We start from the raw sequence: 22,900 nt of genomic DNA, 5'->3' as shown, positions 1-22,900 counted from the left end.
AAGTTCTTCTTCCAGTACTTTCAGAACTGGCACCTGAATGTTCAGCTGATAAAATTTTGGCAAGAGCCCTTTACTGAGACACTGCACACATTTCTACACGGGGTTTGGTAAGGCTGTCTTGGATGTAGCTTGCTGTCATGGCATGACTCATTTGGAAAACCTACACTTTTGATTCGTATCCTAGGAAAGCATTCTAAAAAGAAATACCAGGGACTTTTGGGATCACCATTTCTTGGTATATCCAAGGCAATACTAGACCTGCTTCAGCTACAGAGCTACACATCTCAGCAGAAGCATGTCTGAGACAGGTGATTTATAGGTGGTTTAATAGCCCTTTCTTGCCCTAAACTCTCAGAAACTTAAAACACTTTCAACACTTAGGCAACACTAATTTAAATTGCTCTGTTAGATAGCATCCATCTCTCAACAGACTGGTAACATGACAGAAAGACTTCTCCGCTTTTCAACCCCATTTCAAGCAAGTGTCTGGAAACTAAAATCCCTCTGGAAGAAGTTTGTAATAACTCCTTTTACCTTTCATGGCTGGTCATGGAATGCATCACTGCATTGCTGATATCTAGATCTAGACTCAGCAGAGCTGCCCAGGGTTAACTGGACTGCAGAGATTCCTTTGTCAGCCCTGCAGACATTTCCTTCAGTTTTCAAATGAGGGACTGCTCACAAAGAGGAATCTACAGCCTGTACAGCTAAATCACAAATATCCTCTACTCCTGAGGAGAAAGCAGTAAATCCCATAGACTTCCATTTGCTTTGACAATTTGGTCAGGTCTAAAGATGCCAAAGTTGAGGCACTGTTACCCATCTGATAATAAATTCATGGCACACACAGACCTGTGAGAGAAATGTTAAATATTTTAAAATGCACACACTCCCCTGCCCCCAGTATTGGAGCAGACCATCATTTTTGATGCATGGATATCGATGGCCTTCCCTTTTGAAGCTGTGTCAAAGCTGAGCATCTCACTATAGGTATCAGACAAGCCACACTGTCCCCTTCACAAACTGCCAGGAATTGAGATGTGGATTTGTCACTCACCTTCAACTAATAGGTTCAGGGCACTGCTCTCTTCCACAGAATGCAACATCCCTGCAAGGCAAACCACAACAGGTCATGGAACTCATTCCTGTTTCTGATCATCAGTGCTGTAATTCCTTCTTGTTAAAAGGAGCTGGGTTTTTTTTCAGAACTGTTTTCTTTTCCCTGCTTCACATAACACCAGCCTGACTTTGTCAGATAAGGGTGGATACTCTCCAGGAATATGGCAAAAGGTGCCTCCATAAGCAGGACACAAGGACATGAGACACTTGGTTCTCTTGCAAATTTTTTATGTGTTTTGTAGTTGAAGTCAATGGCTCCACCTATGTCAGGGAATATGTAACTGCAGCCACCACCACATCTCTGTGTGTATGCAGTATCACACATCTGAAACAACACCCTGGAAGGACAGAAGTGGGTTTTGTCCTTTGTGTGCTTTGTGTCCTCCATTCTTACCAGTTACTATGATCAGTCTTCTCCCTCCACAGTACTGACAACCCTGAAACCAAACCTGAACACCAGGTTTAAATCATCCAGAAACTATTCCAACATTAAATTGAACCCAAAGGCATCACTTCACAAGTTAATTTTACAATGAGCATAAGAGTGGATATATCAAAACAAACTCTACTACACCCCAGCAGACAAGAAACTCCACCTCCCAGCCCCTTCCAACCCATAGCATCAGGCATTTGGTTTGGATCCCCACTTCTGCCACACTAAATCACTTGTTTTAATATATCCAATCAAACTACCTCCCCTCTGAAGTCTCCATGATGTCTCAGAATTTTGACCAACTAAAGCAATGTTATGACAGGTGAAGTAATTACTTATTCCATGCCTCATCTGCTCCTTAATAACTCTTTAGAAAAGATTTGTATACATTATTGAATATTACAATATTAGCTGCATTAAATTCAGGCTTATCTGAAACACACCACCTCATAAGTAACACTCCATATTTCACCTCTCTTAACCCTCTTTCTTCTGCCTGTGCTTATTTCAATATTCTCTCTCCAAATGTATTTTCCTGAATTCACTATTAATACTTCCTCCACAGCACTGCTCAAACTTCTGGGGAGGTTCCCCTTACACTCTTGCACCAAATGCTCCTTGGTTCAGCCAAGCTCTATTGAAAATGAACACACCATTGTTTGTAGCTCCAAGCTCAGCCTGGGATTCCAACTGCTCTAAGAGTTACACCAAGTACAGTACAACCCAAAGCTTCCTCAAACCACCCAATCATAAAAAGAATTCTCTTCTCGGAGAATTATTAAAGCAGACAAGAGCACTGAAATGCAAGCACAGCATTCCTGTCTTCTGGGGTATTTTGTGTTAGGGCCATACAGTGTAGGGCTCAATCGGCCACAATCATCATCTTTTCCAGTACTCTAAAGGATTATGTGTGACACACTATTAAAAAAATTGTGCAATTAAAAGAATAAGAACTGCATAAAGTTCTGTTTCTAATAAAGCTGCTTCCAAGACGTGCCCAACACAATCTATGGGCAATCAACTCTTTGAACAATTCAGTGTGTCAAGGCAGGGAGAGGGTCTTGTAGGTTACTTTTCCCCAACCAACAATAATTATCTGTGATGTGCAAATGAGATGGTGGAATTGAAGGAATCTGGTATATTTGAGCTTTGAAGGCATTCTGATTTCTACCCTCCACCTTTCCCTTCCTGCCTTACTGTTCCCTCGTTTAGACCATTATTTCTTCTCCATCAAGATTTTAGATGTTTCAAAGACATTTCCCTGCTATGCAAACAGAAACCAGTAAGAGAAGTTCAAGACCACAGAGACTTACTGGAAAGACACCTTCTGACATCCTGCCGAACACTATTTTGCTGAGGCTGACTCACCAGAGAGAAGCAGGTTTTAGTTATACAGCAACAAAGATTTCTACAGATGTGAAGTGATGGTGTAAAAAAAGCCCACTACATAGATTTGTGGTTTGCACATTTGATATTAAATCCTGCAACACCTTTTTATGCTCACACTTTGATTTCTGTATGAATCTTCATATAACTCCAGAGGCATTAGACCAGAATGGAGAGCATTCAGGGAAGAGTAAAATGCCAAGCACTCCCTATTCTCCAGAAGGACTTTACAGATACGTCAACATACTTTGAAAAATCGCAAAAGAGTTATGAACATGCCAATCCTGCACCCTGGGGAATGAGAAAATTAATTAACCTATTCTAAATCAGTGACAGCCAGTTTTCTGCTGGGAGTAATTACACAACAGCACGGTGGAAATATGGAGGTAGGCACCTCAATGTTCTTCTGCTCTTTTTTTTTGCTTCAAATGTGAGGAAGCTTCACATGTATTCAACAAAAGATTGAATACTACCTCCTCCCTGCGGCTGCACCAGGCCTCAGAGAGCTCTTACCAAAGAGAGTTCCTATCAAATGCATGCACACCCTCTCGTCCGGTGCCAGCAGCTGGACGACCGGCAGCGCCTGCCAGGCCAGGGCATCCTGGAGCCGGGACAGGACGTGCTTCTTGCGCACCAACTAGGATCAAACACAGCAGCGCGTCAGGCCCCGGGCCCGCGCCCCGCGCTGCTCCCACCGCCCTGAGGGGAAAAGGGCCACCAGGGCCCGGCCGCCGAGGGGACAGGGCTGGCCAAGGGCCACAGTGGCCGGGCCCGGCCCCCAGCTGAGCGCCGGAGAGCGGCAGCCCCGCCGCTCAGGGGGCTCCGCGGCCCAGCCGCACACGGGAAGGGGCGGCGGGGCAGGCGCTGCCCACCGAGGCGCTGCCGTCGCCCAGGGTCTCCACGGCGCAGGCGAGGCAGAGGGGCGGGCGCAGCGGCAGCGCCCAGCGGGGCCCGTGACCGCCGCACGGCCCCGCCGCCATCGGCGCCGCCATCGGCGCGGCCGGGGCTGCCGTGCGGCTCCGCCCCGCTGGGGACGGCGGCTCCGCCCCGGGGTCGCCCCGGCACCGCCTCCCTTCCGGCGGCCGCGGCACCGTTCCCGCCTCTTCCCTCACAGCGCGCTCGGGCCGACTGCAGCCACCGCGCCGCGGCCATGGTGAGTGGCGTCTGACCCCCGTCTCCTCTTCCTCCTCCTTCTTCTTCTCCTTCTCCTCCTCCTATTCTCCCTTCTCCTCTCCCTGCTCCTCTTCCTCCTGCCCACTCCCACCAGCCTGGGGTAGAGGGCGGCCGCTCTCCGGCTGCGCGGCGGGCAGCACGTGGAGGCCGTGCGGGCGGGGCTGCGGCCGCTTGCGGGGCAGTAGGCCCGGGGGGCTGGCGGTGCTGGGGACACCCGGTAACGGGGGATTCTCTGTGCCTGGGGTCACCCCCGCGCCGTGTTGGGAGCCGCAGAGGCCGCGGTTCTGCCAGCGCCAGTCGCTAACACCGCTTGTGACCTCGCTGCTGTGCCACCCCGCTGCCCATGTTAACGTTAGAAGCCACTTGTGGTTTGCAGAAATAACCCTGATGCGTGCTCTTCTGGTGATTGTTTCAAAATTTTTGTTGGTCTTTTAATTTGCACTGTTAAGGTGCATTGAAATGTTTCATTTTCTGTAGTCTTTGTGGTATAAAACGCCTGAGACTGCTTCTTAAGTGCACTGCTTTGTAAGATATAGATCGTGAGTAGATACACTCTTTACTTTGATGTAAAGCATATCTTTCTTATTTTCCCCCTTTACTTTGATACAAGAAGAATCCTTACTCTTTTAGGAGTAAAATGCAATGGTGTTTCTTCTGTATGGGCAGAGCAGATTAGACACAACTTCAGAAATCAGTATATGATGCCTGCGCAGTGCTGATCGAACCAAAGCCTCCTTTGCTCCTATTGTGACATTCTTTACTTTTTCCTTTAGAGTGAGGCAGAAGTGAATCCCAAAGCTTACCCGCTGGCTGATGCACAGCTCACCAAAACGCTGCTGGACCTTGTGCAGCAATCCTGCAACTATAAGCAGCTACGCAAGGGAGCCAATGAAGGTGAGACTTGCACGTTGAAAAGTGTGCTACAAGTCACAACAAGGATTTTGTGAGATGCCATGGGTAGAGATTGTCTTTTCTCTGTAGCTGTGATCACTCATTTTATATAGGTCTGGCTATTGCAGGTGTGTGTCTCCTTTCTCCTCCCTCAAGCCTGCTTTAACAAGATTCAGGGACAGAACTAAGCTGTAATCTTTTTGACATTTATACGTAGTTCTGGTAGATTCCCAAACTGTGTTCCTGGTGTATAGGTTCTGGGGTTACCAGATGCCTAACCAGTTCAGAACCATAAGATTTGGGTTTGAAGATACCTCTAATGCAAACTGCTCACAACCTCCCTTCACAGTTGCTTGGGGCTTCACCTAGTCAAACTTGTAAAAAAACCCAGAATTCCTAAGGATAGAAACTCAGCAATCTCTTAGAACCCATGTCTCATGCACTAGATCTCTTCCCACTGAAGCCACTTCCAGCACTTCCTGAAGTTGTTTAACATTAGATGTGTTTTCCAGAATGACCCAGACTGACTCCAGTTTCTTTTACAGCCACCAAAACACTGAACAGAGGGATAGCAGAGTTCATTGTGATGGCAGCAGATGCAGAGCCCTTGGAGATCATCCTGCACCTCCCTCTTCTGTGCGAGGACAAGAACGTCCCGTACGTGTTCGTGCGCTCCAAGCAAGCCCTGGGCCGCGCGTGCGGCGTTTCCCGGCCCGTCATCGCCTGCTCCATCACCATCAAGGAGGGCTCACAGCTAAAGCCTCAGATCCAGTCTGTACAGCAAGCCATAGAAAGACTCTTGGTCTAACTGCCCATGAGAGTGTGTGTGTGAAATAGAAAGTGCAAATTAGGGGAAATTAATGTTTTAGCTTCAGTTGAGACGATAGTTTTGATATCAACGTTTCATTTTAAAATGCCACATTTTTGTTAAATAATGGCTTAATTCTTAGTGTTTCCGCCTCCTATCCCCCCACTTTTCTATTATTCCACTCCAGCATTTTCATTCTCATTGTATTACTTCTTGAAAAGTGACTGTACAACTGTGTTTCCTGTTTTATGTTTGAAAGAAGGACAGAAAAAACAAAGTCCTCCCCTCGTCTTCCTGTCTGCCTGCTCAGGGCTTTTTTAACCCACCTATCAGCTTTCTCTGTGGTGCAGTATTTCTGCCAAGCTTAAGCCTCCGGCAGCTGTGAGTAACTCTGCATTTCTGAACGGTTGAGGCTACTGAGGAAAAGGTTCCCTCTGTTCAGGCTGCTGGAGTCAGTAAGTAATGGAGCAGCACAGGCAGGTATAAAGCAGGCAGCAGCTACTGTGTAGCAGCAGATAGAGCCAAGAGCAGCACAGCCCTTGTTCTTGAAACCAGACAAGAGACTTCTCTTAAAGATGCATGGCAAGCAGAAATCTTACGGCAGTACGCAAGGGGAAGAACTCTCTTAATTTGATTATTTTTAAATACTGACTTTTTAAGAAAAAATAAAAACGCTGCAAAGCTAAATAGAATTGTCATTCCCTAGGTGAAGTATTTGCAACTAACTGGAATGTTTCTGCTTGTAAAGCTGACCTGCTCACAGGTTGCCTAAAGGCTATTGCAGTGCAGTAATTTGTTCTCTTTCAGCTTCCTTTGCATGGACTGTTACCACTGAGGTTGGGCTTCCTAAAAAAGTTAAGCACAAAACACATGGCAGAGAGCAGCCTGTTGTGGCTGATGAGTACCCTACATCTGACTGTTAATTATAAAAAGTGCCATGCTTTTTAACTACTGCACTCTATAGTCCCCTGACTGAAGATGCCAAGGAAACAGAGAACAAATCATTTTTCAGATAAATTAATATACGTCTCAAGAAAAGAATGCTGTATCATCTCATGTCCTGGAAAAGCAGCATGGAGCACCAACAGCAGTCTGGATCAGTGGTGGTTTTATGGACCTAGTTTTAGTTAAATACATATTGTATAATAAATGCACTTCTGCTCTGATCAGAAGTTTAAACCCCTGTGTTGGAATATCAAACCTGTTTTCTATTGCAGGATGCCAAAGCAAAATAGTGTGGAAACTCCATTGGGTGCAATAGCAGAGTGGAAAATAAAATTTTCTGTAATGTTTCCACAGAGGCACTAACTTTATACCTTTCATAAGTACATCCCAAGCAGATGAAGTGAGCTTATGAAAGACTGAAGACATCATGTTTGTGTATTTTAGTAAATGGCTGATACCAGTAATCCTTGCTGAGATGAATTTGATCCAGATACTTCAGAATCCTTTCATTTGTATGAGGTTTAGAAGGGCTCCTGTTCCCTTCTACTGATGCTGACTGTTAAGCTAGTTGTGTTAAGAGCTACAGCTTTGCCAAGGATTTGCCCTGCTGTACCAAGACAGATGATGTAAGAGAAAGCACACAAGGAGCAGAAATAAAGGATACTTGAGCAAGCAAAACTGTCTTTTTCTGCTCTGAAGCACTCCATCACCATCCCTTTTAAACTTCTGCTTAATGTGATAGCCTGCTATTAAAAAGAACAAAAAAAAAAAAAAGCCAGGAGGCAGATCTAATAACCTAGAACAAACATGCCACAATCATCCAAAGCCTGGCACATAGTGTGCCTGAGGGTTAGCAAGGCAAGAGAGATGTTAACAAGGCTACTTGCAGAATTCAATTCACAGGCTTACAGACAGGATAGTCTCACTGTTCCACTCTTCAAGCCTTGCTAAGACAAGCATTTAGAGTAACTTCATTGCCCAAGGGCAAAATAAATTGAGTGCTTAGGCAAATCTTTATTAAAAATAACTAATCCAGGCTGATTGGAAGTGTAACAGGTAAGGTAGTTTCAGTGCTGCAGAGCTCAGTGCAGGCTAGCTGCCCTCTGGGGGAATTGTGGAGGTAGAAGTGAGCAGCATGCTGGCACAGCTAGGACAATCAGTGCCAGAAGGGTGGTCACAGCTGGCTCCACACGTGCCACACTACACATGGTGACAGGACAGTTTGTGGGCCACACACAGGAATCTCTAGACACTAAAAACACTAAGCAGACCAAAATGGACACTGCAGGTATCCAATGTTTATGTCCTGTAAAATGTTAAAAGTTTCACTAAACAATTAGTAATTTCCTAAAGCAAAAACAACAACTGTTTATTTGTTTTAGGTATCTTGCACTGCAAGACAGGTGGGGCATGCCAGGGATGGAAGTCTAAAACCCAAAACACCCAGCTGCAGCGTTCTTAAGTATGACTAAAAAAGTAAAAATACTGTATGTAACAAGGGATCTCTCCATAACTTGCTCTTCTTCTATTTTAAAAGCACATGTTTGAGTACAGAAGCCTGCACAATAGTCTGACTCATTCACTTAGAGAGGTAGAAAAGCTCTTTGCCATCTCAGTAATTTAACTGGGATAAATGCTTGCAGCCTTCCGGGGAACACAATTTGTTTTCCATTTTTAAACCAGCTTCTGCTATTACCATTTAAAAATGGAAGACCTGTGTGTGCAGATTTAAGTGCCAGCTTTTTGCCCAAGGGATTGGATACTGCTTCCCAGTAATGATTTTTTTCTTTTAAGATCTGCTGGTAATACTTGTAATGGTGATGGCAGAAAAGAACCCAATTGGATTACTAGTACTGATACTGGCTGTTTTGGAGAGTAACACATATTTATACCCTCTGTTAGGACACAGACTCAATCTGCTGCTTGGATTCATGTGGTGCCATTAACACAGATCATTGTGTTTTCTTACACTGAAGTGAGTTCTGCTGTCTTTATGATACTGAGATGGCACAGTCGGTGTTGCAAAGGAAAAGATCCAAACTTTTATTAAGAAACCAGCAAGGCACAACTCTGTCCATGTGCAGTGGGTGACCTGAATTCACAGGGAATTTAGTTCTGCCTTTACCTACTGTCAACAGAATCCAACTTTGCAGAGATGTTTCACAACTAAGTAAAAAGTTTCTCCACTGCTACAGAGCAACACTTAGTTGCCATCTCTTTCATAGCAAGATTAAGTAGACACAGCACCCACATAAGACAATCAAGATTCTAAGCAGACAGAAGTAAACCAGGGCCACACTCTCCAGCTTAGTGCTCATTAAAGTATTCAGTTAAAGAATCTACAAGCTCCTGCTTCTTGCTTCCACCCCTCAACCCCAAAAACCTGCATGCATCCTTCAGGATAGATACAGTGAGCTTGCCTAGAGTGCCCTTCTGCACATGACACCGCAGCTCATCTTCTGAGACTTCTACCTTGGGCCTCTTCTCAGTTTGACCATCAGAAGCTAGAAAGATACATTTTAGATCACAAAGATTTTAAAAATTAGAAAGACATCAATGCCTCTTACACATACCATAGTTAATGGCCATTAGCACATGGTACTTTAACAGCCACACACTCACAGACCTAGTTTTCATGTTTTCTTTTAAGAAACAGGTAACTTATTCACTATGTAAGTCATGCAGTATTTCATTGAAAGGAGTGATCTTAACTGAAGTATGAAATTGTGTTCTGATGAAAGCATCACCCTCCAAATGAAACTTTTAAGGGATTCTCATTGAGACAGCAGAATGTAATGATTCCACAGGGAGCTCAGCTGACACTCACTTTATGCAGTCTTTCATAGACTCCCAAATTACACATGGACTTCAGCATTGCTTACACATGTAGCCATTAAGATGCCCATCTTGGACTTGCTAAACAGTCCATGCATAAAAGTCTCACCAAGACAAACTGAAAGCATAAGTGATTTCACTATTCTGTTGTAAACCAGAAACTTGCTAAAATTATATGTACATATTCTGCAGTCATTTACCCACGTTACTTCTTATACTTCACCCTGCATTTTGTCACTCCAGCAACTCTCCAACTGGACACCACAATATTCTCTGCTCTCTAAGAAGCAATACTGGATATAATACTTCATTGTGGAGATTAGCAGAGTTGTTGCACAAGCAGCTACTTTAAACTATGAGACAAACTGAAAACACGGGAGCTTCTTAACAGAATACAGACATTGTATTTTGTGTCTGCACCACCACTACTTACCTTGTTTTCTCTTTACAGCCTTCGCATCAGGATTGTAGTCAGGGGGATAAACCAGCTGCTTAAACTCATCCACCAGGTTGCCCAGCCTGTGGCTCATCTGTTCAGACTTTGGCACTGGCAAAAGATAAAGATTTGCCCTCTCAGAAACAGTTGATCACAAGAAAGCCTGCAAGGCGATCCCTGTTGCCAGATGAACTATCAGCTCACCTGGTGGGAAAAACACAATGCTTATTCTACAAAACCATTAGTGTATGGAACCACACAATACTTGATTTTGTACAATCATGTTAAACATTCATCAAGAAGGGACTCACAAAATATGAACCAGCTTAGGTATGCCAACTGCCCTCTGTATTGGGATGTAACACCAGTTCATCAAGTGTTCAGCTGTAACTTTAGGGTTTATGACCATGAGAGAGACCCCTGGGACTGAAGAACATGTGCACAAAGGAGAATTAAAACATGTTAATGATTTTGGGGAAATGATTACCACATGTATGTTTCTTCTGAGAAAACCCACATAAACAGCTTTTTCTATACTAGAGATGCATGATTTTGGTAGTGATATCCTTCATGCATCCAGGACTGTAATAAAGAACACCTGCTTCTTAAAGCTGCATTGGTGCTAACAAGTCTGACTGTTTTTCAATAACGTCACCAGACACAACTGTGCTTCTGTAATAACTAGTCCACAAGTGTCCTGCAAGCATGCAAAAATGCAAATGCTTGTGTTATGATACTCCCAAATGAGAAATTTACAACTCTTGGTAATATCAGGAGTTTGGACATCTGGAATGCTGCGTTTATTTCTGGGTTCCCCGGTACAGGAGAGATATGGAGCTCCTGGAATGGGTCCAGCAGAGGACAACAAAGATGATTAAAGGACTGGAACAGCTTCCTTATGAGGAAAGTCTGAAGGAACTGCTCAGCCTCCAGAAGAGATGACTGAGAGGGGAACCTCATCTAAGTATCTGAAGGGAAGGTGCCAGAGTATAGTGCCAGGCTCCAGGTGGTGCCAAGCAACAGGACAAGAGGCAACATGCAGACACTGAAGCACAGGAAGAGCCATCTGAACAGGGGGAAAACCTTTCCTGGGAAGGTGACTGAGCACTGAAACAGGTTAGCCACAGAGGTTGTAGAGTATCCCTTGCTGGAAAAATACCCTGTGCAATGTGCTGAAGGACAACCCTGCTTGGGCAGGGGGGTTGGACCAGATGACCCACTGTGGTCCCTGCCCTCCTGACCCGCTCTGTGATTATACAATTCACTTACAGTTAAACTCTCCCCCTCACTAGGTGGCAGCACTGCCCCCAGCAGAATAATTCCCTTCATTCACTCCATTTATCACACTGAAATATTAATGAGAATCTTGAACAGAGGAATTTCAGAGAAAATATTTCTCACCATAGGAAAAAGGTGATTCAATTTTAATTTTGGATGGTAAAGTGAGCAATTTTTTTCTTTACATTTTAAGTGACAGCAATAGAAAATAAGGTTTCAGTATTTCAGAATGGACCCATCCAGAATCCTACAAAGTGAAACTGCACACAACTGAAATATTTCTTAAAATACATTTAGGTTTGTAGTAGCACATATTTGACTCATAACAAAGTCACAAGTCCCCTACCCTGCCTCCCTTCAGACCTGCCAATAGCTCTCACTTGTAAGATCCTCAGCTTGTTCTGGTTCCACCATATCCAGCGCCAAAGCCTCCAAATTCCTGAAGTGCTGCTGCAAAACTGGGTTCTCAAAGCTGTCAGCCCTGTCAAGAATCCCCCAAAACGTCAATGTATGCTGCCAGGAAGACAGACAAAACACAAGATCTACCACCAACTTATGTGAGAATAAAACTTCCCTCTTTGCCACACAACAATCCATCACATCAGAACTGCTTTTCCTCTGCACAATTTACCTGCTGAACCACTATCCTGTCATGTATCAACCCCATAAGAATGGTGTGTGAGAATTAGAAAGTTGTATGAAGCAAAAGGAGATAGTGATATTATACTTTATGTACAGTTATGGTGGCTTCCACATATCTAGGGAAAAAATCTCCCATGAAAGTACTTGAGAGCATTTATCCCAGCTGTAATGAAAAAAAGACCTAGTTCTTCTTTCTGAAGTGCTCTAATTTAAATCATCTGGGTCTGATCTGCTGTAGAGTGGCAGAGCCACAATAAAATGTGATACCTCTGCAACAAATGACAACAGCCCAGAGAACAAGAGCAATTCTACAAAGAACACCAGAACGTGCTACATAAAGCATTGTGGTGCCTGGGTATCCAGAACAATTAAGAATAAAGTTTGGACAAAGCTACTGCAAAGAGAAGCAATTTCTATCAAAATACATCAAAATCTGATCTCAGGAATACCACAGCTGAACAACATGTGCAACAAAACAAGCAATGGTTGTGTTTTCTCCCCCATGCCACCCCCTGCACCCTATTTATCTCCAGGTACCTGTATTTGAACCTCAGCTTCTGAATTATTTCCTTCATTTTGTCCACCTGCTCTTGGCTGGCTGGCACATTGTCTGTAACATCAACATTACGTTTGTCATCTGCATAGGGTAGAAAAATCATGTGGAAACCTACACAGAAGAGAGGGAGGAAGACAACAGTTACACAGAAGAAGGGTCTCAAAATAATTTATAGAAAAACCAAGATGCTTATTATCTAGGTCTGATGACTCCAAACTACCTACCTGTTTTGTTGTTAACAACAGCAGTCCATAATACTTCCAAGTACCTACAGCAGGACACTCAATCCCAATCTCAACGTTTGTAACCAACATCACTAATGGCTTTGTGAAAGACATTCAGACTATATTCATAGCTACCAGTTGGATACCAGAGCCTTGCTTTATGTGCAGGAGATCAACCAGTCCACCTCTCCCACAGGGTCTGAGCTTAAGAAAGATTTGTTTGAAAATCAAGATATTGCCCACATTATTCTGAAATTATTTACTTTGTACACAAGCAGTGTTACTTCCCTACTTTACATTCTCCCAGAAGATGTTTTTGCACTTGAAGAGGTGAGAAAATGCAGAACAGCAGAAATCTGCTCCCTAATCATTCCCCATTCGTCTGACGTGGTATGAATCTCATTATATGTGAGATTATTTATTTAATACTTTACAATCTATTCAAGGATACAACATAATTCAAGAAAAGACATTGTCTATTCTTCAAACAGGGAAAAAAAAAGGTTTTCATTTCTATAGCAGTTATTTGAATCTGCAAAAAAATAGGTAGAAGGCAGGGAAACACTCTAGCCAGGTCATACCTGAGCAAGCACTGATGCAATTGGGGCTTTAAAAATGGATTCAACATCGGATGCTTACACTGACAAAACTGAAGAAAAGGAATGTTGGAAAGCATTTTCCCCAGTTTTAAGGGGGGGTAGCACTAGGAATATTTTCCCTCAATAGAGGATGCCATTACACTGACTGCATCCAATCATGCAGGGAAAGGCAGCATCCCCTCCCATACCTGGAGGGGCTATCTGCACTTTCTGCTCATCCAGCTCTTCCTCCTGGGGAACCAGGGCCACAAAGCGAGGAGGGACGTTGCGGCGAGGGGTGTACCTGCACAGCATCATCACCTCCCTCTCCAAGCACTTCATCAGGAGGGCATTAAATAGAGTTGTACTCCCTGCAAAGCAAAGAGGGGACTGGTTAGACTGACAGCTTTGCTCCTTTGCTCTGCAATATAACCCTAGATATAACCCTGTGACTTCTTGGAAATGCTTGCATTATTGTGGAGGTAAAAAGCAAATTCTGGAAGGGAGAAGACTCAAAATGGACAATGTTAGTGAGTCTCTCCTGACTAGCAGTCAGACTTCTGGTGGAAGAAGTGAAATCACTACCATCTGAGAGATTGAATACTGTGAAATTTTCTCTACAAAGTCTATTTTTGTTTGGTGGGACATCACAATAGAAGCAGACCACAGACCTTTTGTGGAAGTAACACACTAAGAATTCAGACTTCAGTACTCTTCCTGAGGCACATGTTTACCTCAGGTATACTTCACCACACATGGTGGTCAGGGAAAGACTGACATAAATAACATGGTTGAGCCAGGAAACTGCAGTTAGAGAAGCAAGCATAAAGGTTTTTCTTTAATCAGACACTGCAAAGCCTTTGGTCATAACTCAGCGCTCTTTATCCACTGCTAAAGGAGGAGCTAAAGGTTTTTTTCTTACTACTGCAGATTGGGATATATTTCTAAATAAACAGATGTATGTATACATATAAAAAAGCAAAAATAAGCAGTTCTAAATGACCTTGCCTTCTCTCTTTACAAGCCTGTAAAGTGCTGTTAACTCAACTGTACTTCCTGAGTATCATGTTTCCACTCCTACTGATATGGACTTAAAAACAGCAATTATCTCCCCTGGTTTGGGGTTTAGGTTTTTCTTTTTTTTGTTGCTGGTTGGTTTTGTTTGGGCTTTTTTAACCATCTTTACCTTCTTGTCAGGTACTAGGATCCTTCATTTTCATGAATGGCTAAAACAAGTACTTTGTGACTACATCTGCCTGGTTTAATTGGCTGCTTGTCATGATGGATAAACATGAAGCACAATTGGCTGCTCTGCTATAGAAGAAAACAAGACATATCTGCAGCTGAGAGGGGCAATAACAGTTAATTCAGTTCTTCTTAACATTGGCAAATTGTTAAATTAGACAAAGCTTTTACACTCAATGATTCCCACCCAGCCACACAATGGATCAGCAGTTACACTAATGCAAGGTGACAAATCTTCTCCTGCCATCTTTGCTTACCTCTCACCAGGGACTCCTCAGGATAGATGAACTGGGAGGGCCTGACATGGTGGTGCTGTTTTAGCATTGAAAGTGGTTTGAAGCCAATCAGAACCAAACCTGGAGAATCAAACTGTTTTAATTCTTCCGTCTCCTCTTTCTCCAGCACAATCTGTCGGTTTCCATATGTCTAAACCAGGGAAGAGCAGATGATAGGGCTGCCAGCATAAAAAAAATGAGGACCAGGAGGCAGGACAGGGCAGGAAGTGCAGGAAGAGGATGCAATTGCTGTGTTGCACTATTTAAAAGAAGGGTATAGACAAGACAGTGTAAACCCTCATGAGTAGTGCACACTGAACTGGCAAGTGCAGTCTGTGACCATTATCCCAAGGGAAATTCTACCTGAACATAAGCAAAATGCACTTTTCTAAAGAAATGGCTAAGCCCTGATACAGAGAGGCTGTTACATCTCATCTCTGGAGTTCTTCAGAGGTGTCCCAAAAAGCCCTGAGCAACCTGATCTGGTTTCACTCTGGGCCAGGTTATACCAGACTTTTTCAGAGGTCCTGTCCAATTGTAAACTTGCTTCAGTCAGCTACCTGCTCCTGACAGAAACAGTGACTGAGAAACAATATTTCTGTAGCACCACCCATGCCTCACAAAATCAAAATCATATTATAGTCGGGTTGCTGAAGGTAAACATCAAGGTTTAATGCTCAGCTTTCTGTTTATCTCCTATAGTTTATTTCAATAAACTAATATCCACTATAAATAGACTAAATACTTAATTTTAAGACAATAACTTTAAGAACTACCAACATGGAAGAAGACACAAAGCACACTTGTGACAGGATACCTAGCAAGCACATAACCTATTCTGAAATAAAGCTGTGCTTGTAACAATGTGACACTCAATTTACATCAGCCAAACCATCAAGTGGGAAGGCAAAACAAAGAAAAATTTATACAAAAACCTCCAAAGGAAACATGCCTTTTGTTTGGAAAACAGCTCCAACTCCCCTGTGATTCACACTTGTATGTTTAACAAAATGGACCAAATCTGTTCCCAACAAACCAAAAGCTGGCAGCAGCGGCAATGGCCCAGGGTCACACAAGGTCAGGCTCTGACAAGGGCGTTCTGCCTTACAGAAAGAAACTACCTGTGTTCCTGACAGCACTCCCACCAGCAGCTATGCCTTCCCATGACAGCCAGGCCAGGGAGACAACTCATCCTCACCCTGCAGAGCTCTCAACACACCAGCCTGTCCCCAGGTGCATACACATGCAAATATTTCTGTATCTCATCTTGAAAGTGCAATACAAACAAAAGCAGCGTTACCTGAGCCCTTTTAGTGTCACTGGGCAGGAGCAGGCTGCCTGTTTTTCCACTAAACATCCTTGTTTTGGTTTTAACAGGTTCATTAGTTTCCCGATAAAGCTTCACTGGATGTGGTTTATAAGCTTTTTGAATAAGGTTGTAAACACCAACAGAAAGGGCCACATCTTTGCCCAGATGCAGATTTAGCCTGTGTAAAAAAGCAGATACAGAGTTGAGATTCCTGAAAAATTACAACTGCAGAAGAAAATCACTCCCTCATATAAGTTATTTCCTTTGACCTCCTGTTCTCCTCCCCCAAAATCACATATATCTTGGGAAACATACTATCAGTTGAGTCATAATCTCACTTGAATAAAAATATTTTTGCAATATCATCATTCCTCATCATAAAAGTCATCTAAACAGAGGCAATTTACTATATTTCTTTGACCTTCTTCTTTTCACTGAAGGGCAGCTATGCTCAAACAGAGCACAGGACAAGTCCCCATCTGGGTACCCAATAATGCCTATTGTAATGTCCATGAATTCTCACAGCTGTTTGCACAGAAGGCAAAATTCTCCCCCCAAAAAAATCACTAAGACAAACAATACCAAGATTTAAGAAAAAATATAAATCAGATGTTAGAGAAAAAATTACATGTAAAAGTTTAAAAATAGAGGTAATCTTCAAGTTATGGGAGCAGAACAGTGAGTTACTACAAATGCAACTTCCTCTCTTGTCAAAGGTATCACTGGGATACCTTTTTGGGAAAGGTTTGGGATTCTTCCTCCTCAGCTATTAGAAAACTTAAGGAACATTGCCAGAAAAGAAAATAAGGCTGCAAGCAGGAGCAAGAATGCCAGTGACAACAGCTCAGGTTGGGATACCTTATAAATATTTACTGGGAAAAAGAAAGTACGTCTTGGAAGTTCATTCCCTTACTGTGCTTCCACAGCATTCTGCTATGAACTCACTCCCTAAAAAAGCAACTGTTATAGAGCATGTGGTTCCAAAAATACTTTCTATCTGCTTTGTCAAGATCCCTGTAATCTTTCTTAAGTATCTCTAATCTTTTAGTAGGAGATTAGAAATATCAAGGCTGTGTGAATCCATGCCAAGTAGCTAGACAGACTGGCAACATAGAACTACTTAATAACAGGAAAAAAATACCTAGCATTCACATTCAGATGCATTTTTTAAAGTTAGTGTTGGCAAGAAAAGCCTAATTTCAATCAGATTTCACTATACACTAATTTTTATGTTGTAGCTTTTTAAGTAAGTGGACTTGGCAATTACATAATTTTTTAACAAAATATCGTTTCTGGCCAAGCTCAATACAGGAGATACCACACAGAGGAAACAAGAGGTCCATTCTGCTCTTCTCATCCACAAATATCCTTGGAAACAACAGAAGAAACACCAATCGTAGACTAAAGAATTAAGATTGAGGAATGTAAGCACTTTAAAGTGCCTTTAAAGACCAATCATTCCAGAAGAGGAAAGTGAGATTCAGTCTGAAAATAACATCAGGTGCCCCTGCTGAATGAAAGATGAATCATAAGTAGGCACAGACCTGACTAAAGCCCTTTTTTTTGTCTCCTTTGCTCGTACTTTCTTCATGAGATGTTCCAGTTTCTCTGACTCTCTAGGCTGGATCCCAAGGTCCTCATCCTCTGCTACATTTATAATATCCCTGTAGAACAAAGAGATATCGAACCCACCAGGCTTCTTCAAGTGCATCAGGTCCAAGATGATACCTAGAAACAATGGAAGAGATAAGAGCAGTATAAAAAACTGCTTTTTTCTTGCATCAGCATGTATCTCAGCACTCTCAAATTTCTCTATCTAAACAGATAATTTAAGTAAGAATAAGCTCCAAACTGTCATCTGCACCAGATGTGAAATATTCTGGAGAAAGGGAATATTAACTTCAGTCAAAACAATGCAGAATAGAAAATATTTCCTCTCTAATTAAGAATGCAGACAGCAATGAAAGCTCCTATAAAATATAATCTTACCTCAGGCATAGAGGAGGGTAACAAGTTCAGAAAATCCCCCTTCCTTTAATTATAGGGGCTAATGAATTAAGTAAGCTTCACAGCTTCTAGATCCAGGACATCTCCTGAATTCCAACATTACTGGTTATCTCAGCTACATACTCGAACTAATGCTGTCTACTCTCTGAGCCCAGGCTGATGTCCTTCAGCTAATTCAAAATGGAACCATTAAAGTAATTTTCCTTTTGTGTTAACTTGGTGTTATTATTCCCTTCCTAGAAAATGGTACAATAATAAAGAAAAGTTTATTTTCTTGGCCCTGTCATGTCCCCATTTATGCTATCAAACTAGAAAGAGATCCTAGAAAACAAGTGCTAGCTATTGAATACCAGATCAGAAAACATGAATTCTAATTAAGATTAGATACCAAATTTCTAGTTTAGGAACTTTCAGAAACATTCCCCAGTTCCAATGATTTTACATCTTTTTCCATCACAAACCAGCAACGCAGTTAACATCTGCTGCAAAGATCCATCACGTTTACTGTGTCTAAAATGAAAAGGGGAAAGAATGACCTGTGTCTCTCAGATCACCAGCTCTGGTCCTGGCCAGCTTGGCTTTAGCACTGTCATTGGCATGTGGGTGATCCTCGTTGGTGAAGAGCATGATCCTCTTGTGGCTCAGCCTGACACGGACATCACTGAAGAGGTTGGAGCAGGCCCAGAGCGCCTCACCCAGGGAATAGTCAGCGCTGTGGCCAAAGCTCTCCCGGAACAGGGCCCGGCCTTCCTCTCCCCTGTACTGGTCCAGCTCCAGAACACGCTTCGCACCTGGGGGCAACAGCATCCACAGGCATTGGGAATTCTGCCAGAAGCACCATGAGCTCTTCTGAGTATGCACCAGGGGTCCCCTAGAGCTGACAGCCAAGGAATGCTCCCAGGCACCTCTGTGGCAATGTGCAGGGGGGTAGGACGGTCGGGACGGACAGAGACGAGAGATCTCTGCAGCCAGGTGATGGAACTTGGGGTTTATTGCAAAGGGCCTGGGTGCAGGGCCCTGCTGGGGGCTGCCAGCCACAGCTCAGAGCAGGCCCGAGAGAGGAGAGGGGTAGAGAGGATGAGAGAGAGATGTGGGGGCCTGAATATATGTATTGTTATGGAGAGAGTCCCTGTTAAGATCTATGTATTGTAAGATCTATGTATTAAATAAGTGGGTCCTTATGGAGAGAGTCTCTGTAAGATCTGTGTGGGTCCTAGTTACTCCAAATGAGCTACAGCTGTGAAGTCCTTAGTTGGGCAGCAGCTGTAGCTCGTGAAGGTAACTGGAATAAATAGGGGTGGGTCGAGAGCCCAGGAGGAGCCCCTGAGAGGACACATGAAGGACTGTGCTGCAGAGAAGAATAGCTTAGTACAGTATGGGACTTGAGAAATATGGAATACAACAAGATAACGAGAGACAGGATGAGAGGGTAAGAAACAGACCTTCCCATTGCAACACAATAAATCTTCTTTTGTGTTGAAATATTGTAATTCTCATTAACCAATCTAGCACAATATACAAATCCTACAGCATTTACATGTAGGCTATAAGAATCATTTCATTACCATACTGTGTTACATTTTAAACCCTAAAAATGACTCTTTGGACCCCTTCTGCCAAGACAGTAGGGTCTGCTCTGACCTGTGGACCTGTCTGTAAGCAGAGGGTCTTGCTTCATCAAAAGGGGATTACCTTCAGTCTGGCCATGCCATTGTTTTCCAGTTGTTCAGTAACTAAGGTATCTCAAAGCTTGCTTTCATTTCAATCTTGCTTATAGTTTCTATATTCTCAAAATCTTTCCCCAGGCAATCATTTATAAGGCTTTCCTTTTTATTTATAAGGCTTTCTTGTTTCATCTTCTCCAACAGCAATGTCCTTTCAACACCTGGCTGAGAAAACTGTCCAGCACGGCCTAACATCTGCAATATCATTAGCCACTTACCAGTGAAAGCACCTGCTAGGGCAAGAGGACACAAAATGCCCTGGCACCAATGTGGGCTCTTTCTGTGGGAAAAGACAGGAATCAAAGTATTGCAAACCCCCTGCACTGAATGCCAAGTGCTCAGCTGCAAAGGCAGCAAACTGCACCTGCTGCAGAGGCACAGCAGACTGCTGCACCACCACAGAAAAGAGAAAGCCTGAAATGCATCCTGCATCTCCACAGCGTGCTGGGAAGGTGGAGAGCTCCTCCTCCTCCTTCCTCGCCCCTCATATCAGAGAGGATGCACACAGAGGTGAGATGAAGCCCTCAGATCACCACACTGAGCACAGCAACATTCAGGTCAGTTGTCCACAGCCTTGCTGCAGCTCTGAGGATTATTTCAACCCAGCTAGGACTCCTTTAGCCACCTGTCTAACAGCAGGTTCTGTTCTCTCCTGTTACTCTACAATAGGAGACAAACTTTCATTTTTCAGCCACTGCATCCTGCAGAGCTTCTTCCTTTGTCCTTCACTTAAGCTCTATAGCACTTGAAACACATTTTCATTTGAAAATGTTTTCCTCTGCCTTTACTATTTTATTTTCATCTCCTCATCTGTCCTTTAACGTAAATCTTCATAATTCTGTACTCCATAATGATCACCTACAGCATCTCTTCCTTCTCCAGGGGCAGCAAATACACAACTCTACTCCTTTTGAACTGATGCCTTAAGTTTTAGCTTTCATATTTTCTAGATTCTGTACTGCCTTAGTGTGTAACTCTGAGCTTCATATAAAGTGTTAGCAAGTTCTCTTCACAGGGCAGTTAGACAAAGCAATCCTTTTCCAGCCCCAGAACCAAGGACACTTGCAGCTTCAGGCCCAAAAAGTGTAAACAGCAGCAAATTGAGAAGAGCAGTCTGGGAGGATGGAACTTCATAAGCTGAAGCTGTAATTGGACAATTAACCCCAATATGTAAATGGACCAAAACTTATGAAAGTGTGAAACCTCGAGACTGAGGATCCATCTTGGGTGGAGCCACAGCCAGGCTCTTGTACTGCCCAAGGTGTATTCTTTGAAGGCCTTTTAATAAATACCTGCTTTATTCCTTTAACACTGTCTAGCCTCTGTTCCAGGTAGCCTCAGAAGGCATCAGACCAACACCCACCTTTCATCAGTGCTGTTTTTATCCTCACGGTGAGGCTACTGCCTCTAACATGGGAGAAAGGACAAGCAGAGAAGAGGAGGAAAGTGGAAATACAAGACCTATAAGGCACTGTCTGCCAGAAAAGGGAGAAGAACCTAAGGCAGTCCTATCAGGTCTCTGTTGTAATAAATTCTGAAAATAGGATAAGGCTCAATTCTTTCAGGAGAAGCCCCTGTGCCATTAAACCTGCACCCCCTAGTAAAGAAAATTAAATCAAACATCCTCAGAGATAAAGGCTGTATTAAAAGTTGTAGACAAAATTCCCCCAGAAGACTCTCAACTGCCAGACAATCTGTCACCACTAGCATGTATTCTTTGCACTTCTCCTGCTGCCTTTGCAATTCAGCAACCAGCACTTGCTATCAAGCAGATGGTATGTAATCTCAAAGAATGAAAGAGCGAGATTCAAGAACTGCAGAACTTATTATGGAAATAAGAGATGGAACACCCCAAACAGGCTACCATATTGAGCCACCTGCTCTAGCTGACACTGCCTGAGCAGGAGGGCAGGACAAGATGACCTCCAAAATCCCATCCAACCTCAGCTATTCTGTGACATTCTCCATCAGCTGGAATCCATGGTGCCTTAACATGGACACACATTTTTCTGGTGGACATTTTAGAGTTCTGTTGAGATACTCTAAGGTATCAGCAGACAGCAAGTGAAGCCACCACATTAAAATATAAGAAAAGGCATAGAAAAGGATCTGAACCAACTCTAAGAGAAAATGCTAGGCTCTCATGAAGTTTCTAAGCTTTCAATAAATATCTAAATCTATCCCCACCACCAAGAGTAGATTTCAGTAAGAACTTACCCGATAGCTCTCTGATTTTAGAGAGACCAGTTACTGACAATGCTACTACACCAATTTCCTTGCTCTCTTTTTACAAAATCTTCATACCACTTTACCTGGATTGTCCAGCTCCTGGAGAACATAAATGTGCTTGAAATCTACCGAATTCTTGTTGTTTTCTGTACCATAGAACACAACGCTCAACAGGTCCCTGTCACTGCTGATAATTTTGCTGGTATACACATTCCGGATGCACTGAAAAAAACGCACCCAGGTCAAAATTACAAGAAAATAGTTTTCAGAAAGGAGTGTGAAAGTCTTGCCTTAGCAGTTTATCCATCCCTACCTGGATGGTCATGTCGAAAGGAGTCTCTGCCTCCCCGTGGGATTCGAACATGGCCTTGGAGGCATCCACCAAGAAGATGAGGCTGTCCCGGCCCGAAAACCTCTGCTCCGCTACCGAACGGGGGAAACAGTTTTAGCAGCGGCCCCTCCACCCGTGGAGCCTGGAAAGCAGGTTGCCTTCCGTGAGGGGATGGGGGGCCCTTACCGACAGCCTCAGGCCCTTCCTCCTCTTCCTGCTGCTGCTCCTCCTCCTCCTCCAGCCCCTCGCCCCGGTAGAACGAGCCCCAGCCCGCCATGGCCCGCGCCGCACGGCACCGCTCACGCTCAGCCGACCGATCGCTCCGCCCCCGCAACCACTCTGACCAATGGCGAGAGCGGAAATGGCCCAGGTCCCGCCCATCCCGGGGCATTTGTCCCTCCTCTCCACGCGGATTGGCTACAGTGTGGTAGCGAAGGGCGGGAACTCCTCACGCGCAGCTCACGGCTCCGAGCCTC

At 43.7% G+C, this 22,900-nt stretch overlaps 2 protein-coding genes across 3 annotated transcripts; one reads left to right on the top strand and one right to left on the bottom strand.

Moving 5' to 3' along the window:
• Positions 1 to 4,002: 4,002 nt before the first annotated feature.
• On the top strand, positions 4,003 to 7,433 carry SNU13 (small nuclear ribonucleoprotein 13). The gene is made up of 3 exons (XM_058022997.1): positions 4,003 to 4,091; positions 4,885 to 5,005; positions 5,548 to 7,433. Exons 1-3 carry the CDS (start codon positions 4,089 to 4,091, stop codon positions 5,808 to 5,810), a joined length of 387 nt encoding a protein of 128 aa, XP_057878980.1. The 5' UTR covers positions 4,003 to 4,088; the 3' UTR covers positions 5,811 to 7,433.
• Positions 7,434 to 8,777: 1,344 nt separating this feature from the next.
• On the bottom strand, positions 8,778 to 22,745 carry XRCC6 (X-ray repair cross complementing 6). Of its 2 annotated transcripts, XM_058023159.1 has the most exons (12): positions 22,611 to 22,745; positions 22,407 to 22,516; positions 22,177 to 22,315; positions 18,677 to 18,931; positions 17,678 to 17,861; positions 16,125 to 16,311; positions 14,807 to 14,975; positions 13,514 to 13,675; positions 12,484 to 12,613; positions 11,685 to 11,785; positions 10,024 to 10,137; positions 8,778 to 9,259 (listed from the first exon to the last, which is right to left on the bottom strand). In XM_058023159.1, the coding sequence occupies exons 1-12, from the start codon at positions 22,699 to 22,701 to the stop codon at positions 9,063 to 9,065; spliced, it is 1,839 nt and encodes a 612-aa protein (XP_057879142.1). In that variant the 5' UTR covers positions 22,702 to 22,745; the 3' UTR covers positions 8,778 to 9,062. The 2 variants fall into 2 exon arrangements, with proteins under 2 accessions (XP_057879142.1, XP_057879143.1); XM_058023160.1 differs by lacking the exon at positions 18,677 to 18,931.
• Between the last annotated feature and the right edge of the window lie 155 nt (positions 22,746 to 22,900).

This window comes from Melospiza georgiana, chromosome 4 (assembly GCF_028018845.1).
Source record: "Melospiza georgiana isolate bMelGeo1 chromosome 4, bMelGeo1.pri, whole genome shotgun sequence".
Classification (NCBI taxonomy): Eukaryota; Metazoa; Chordata; class Aves; order Passeriformes; family Passerellidae; genus Melospiza; species Melospiza georgiana.
The sequence above is the reverse complement of the archived record's forward strand: the minus strand, read 5'-3'. Positions and strand labels throughout refer to the sequence as shown.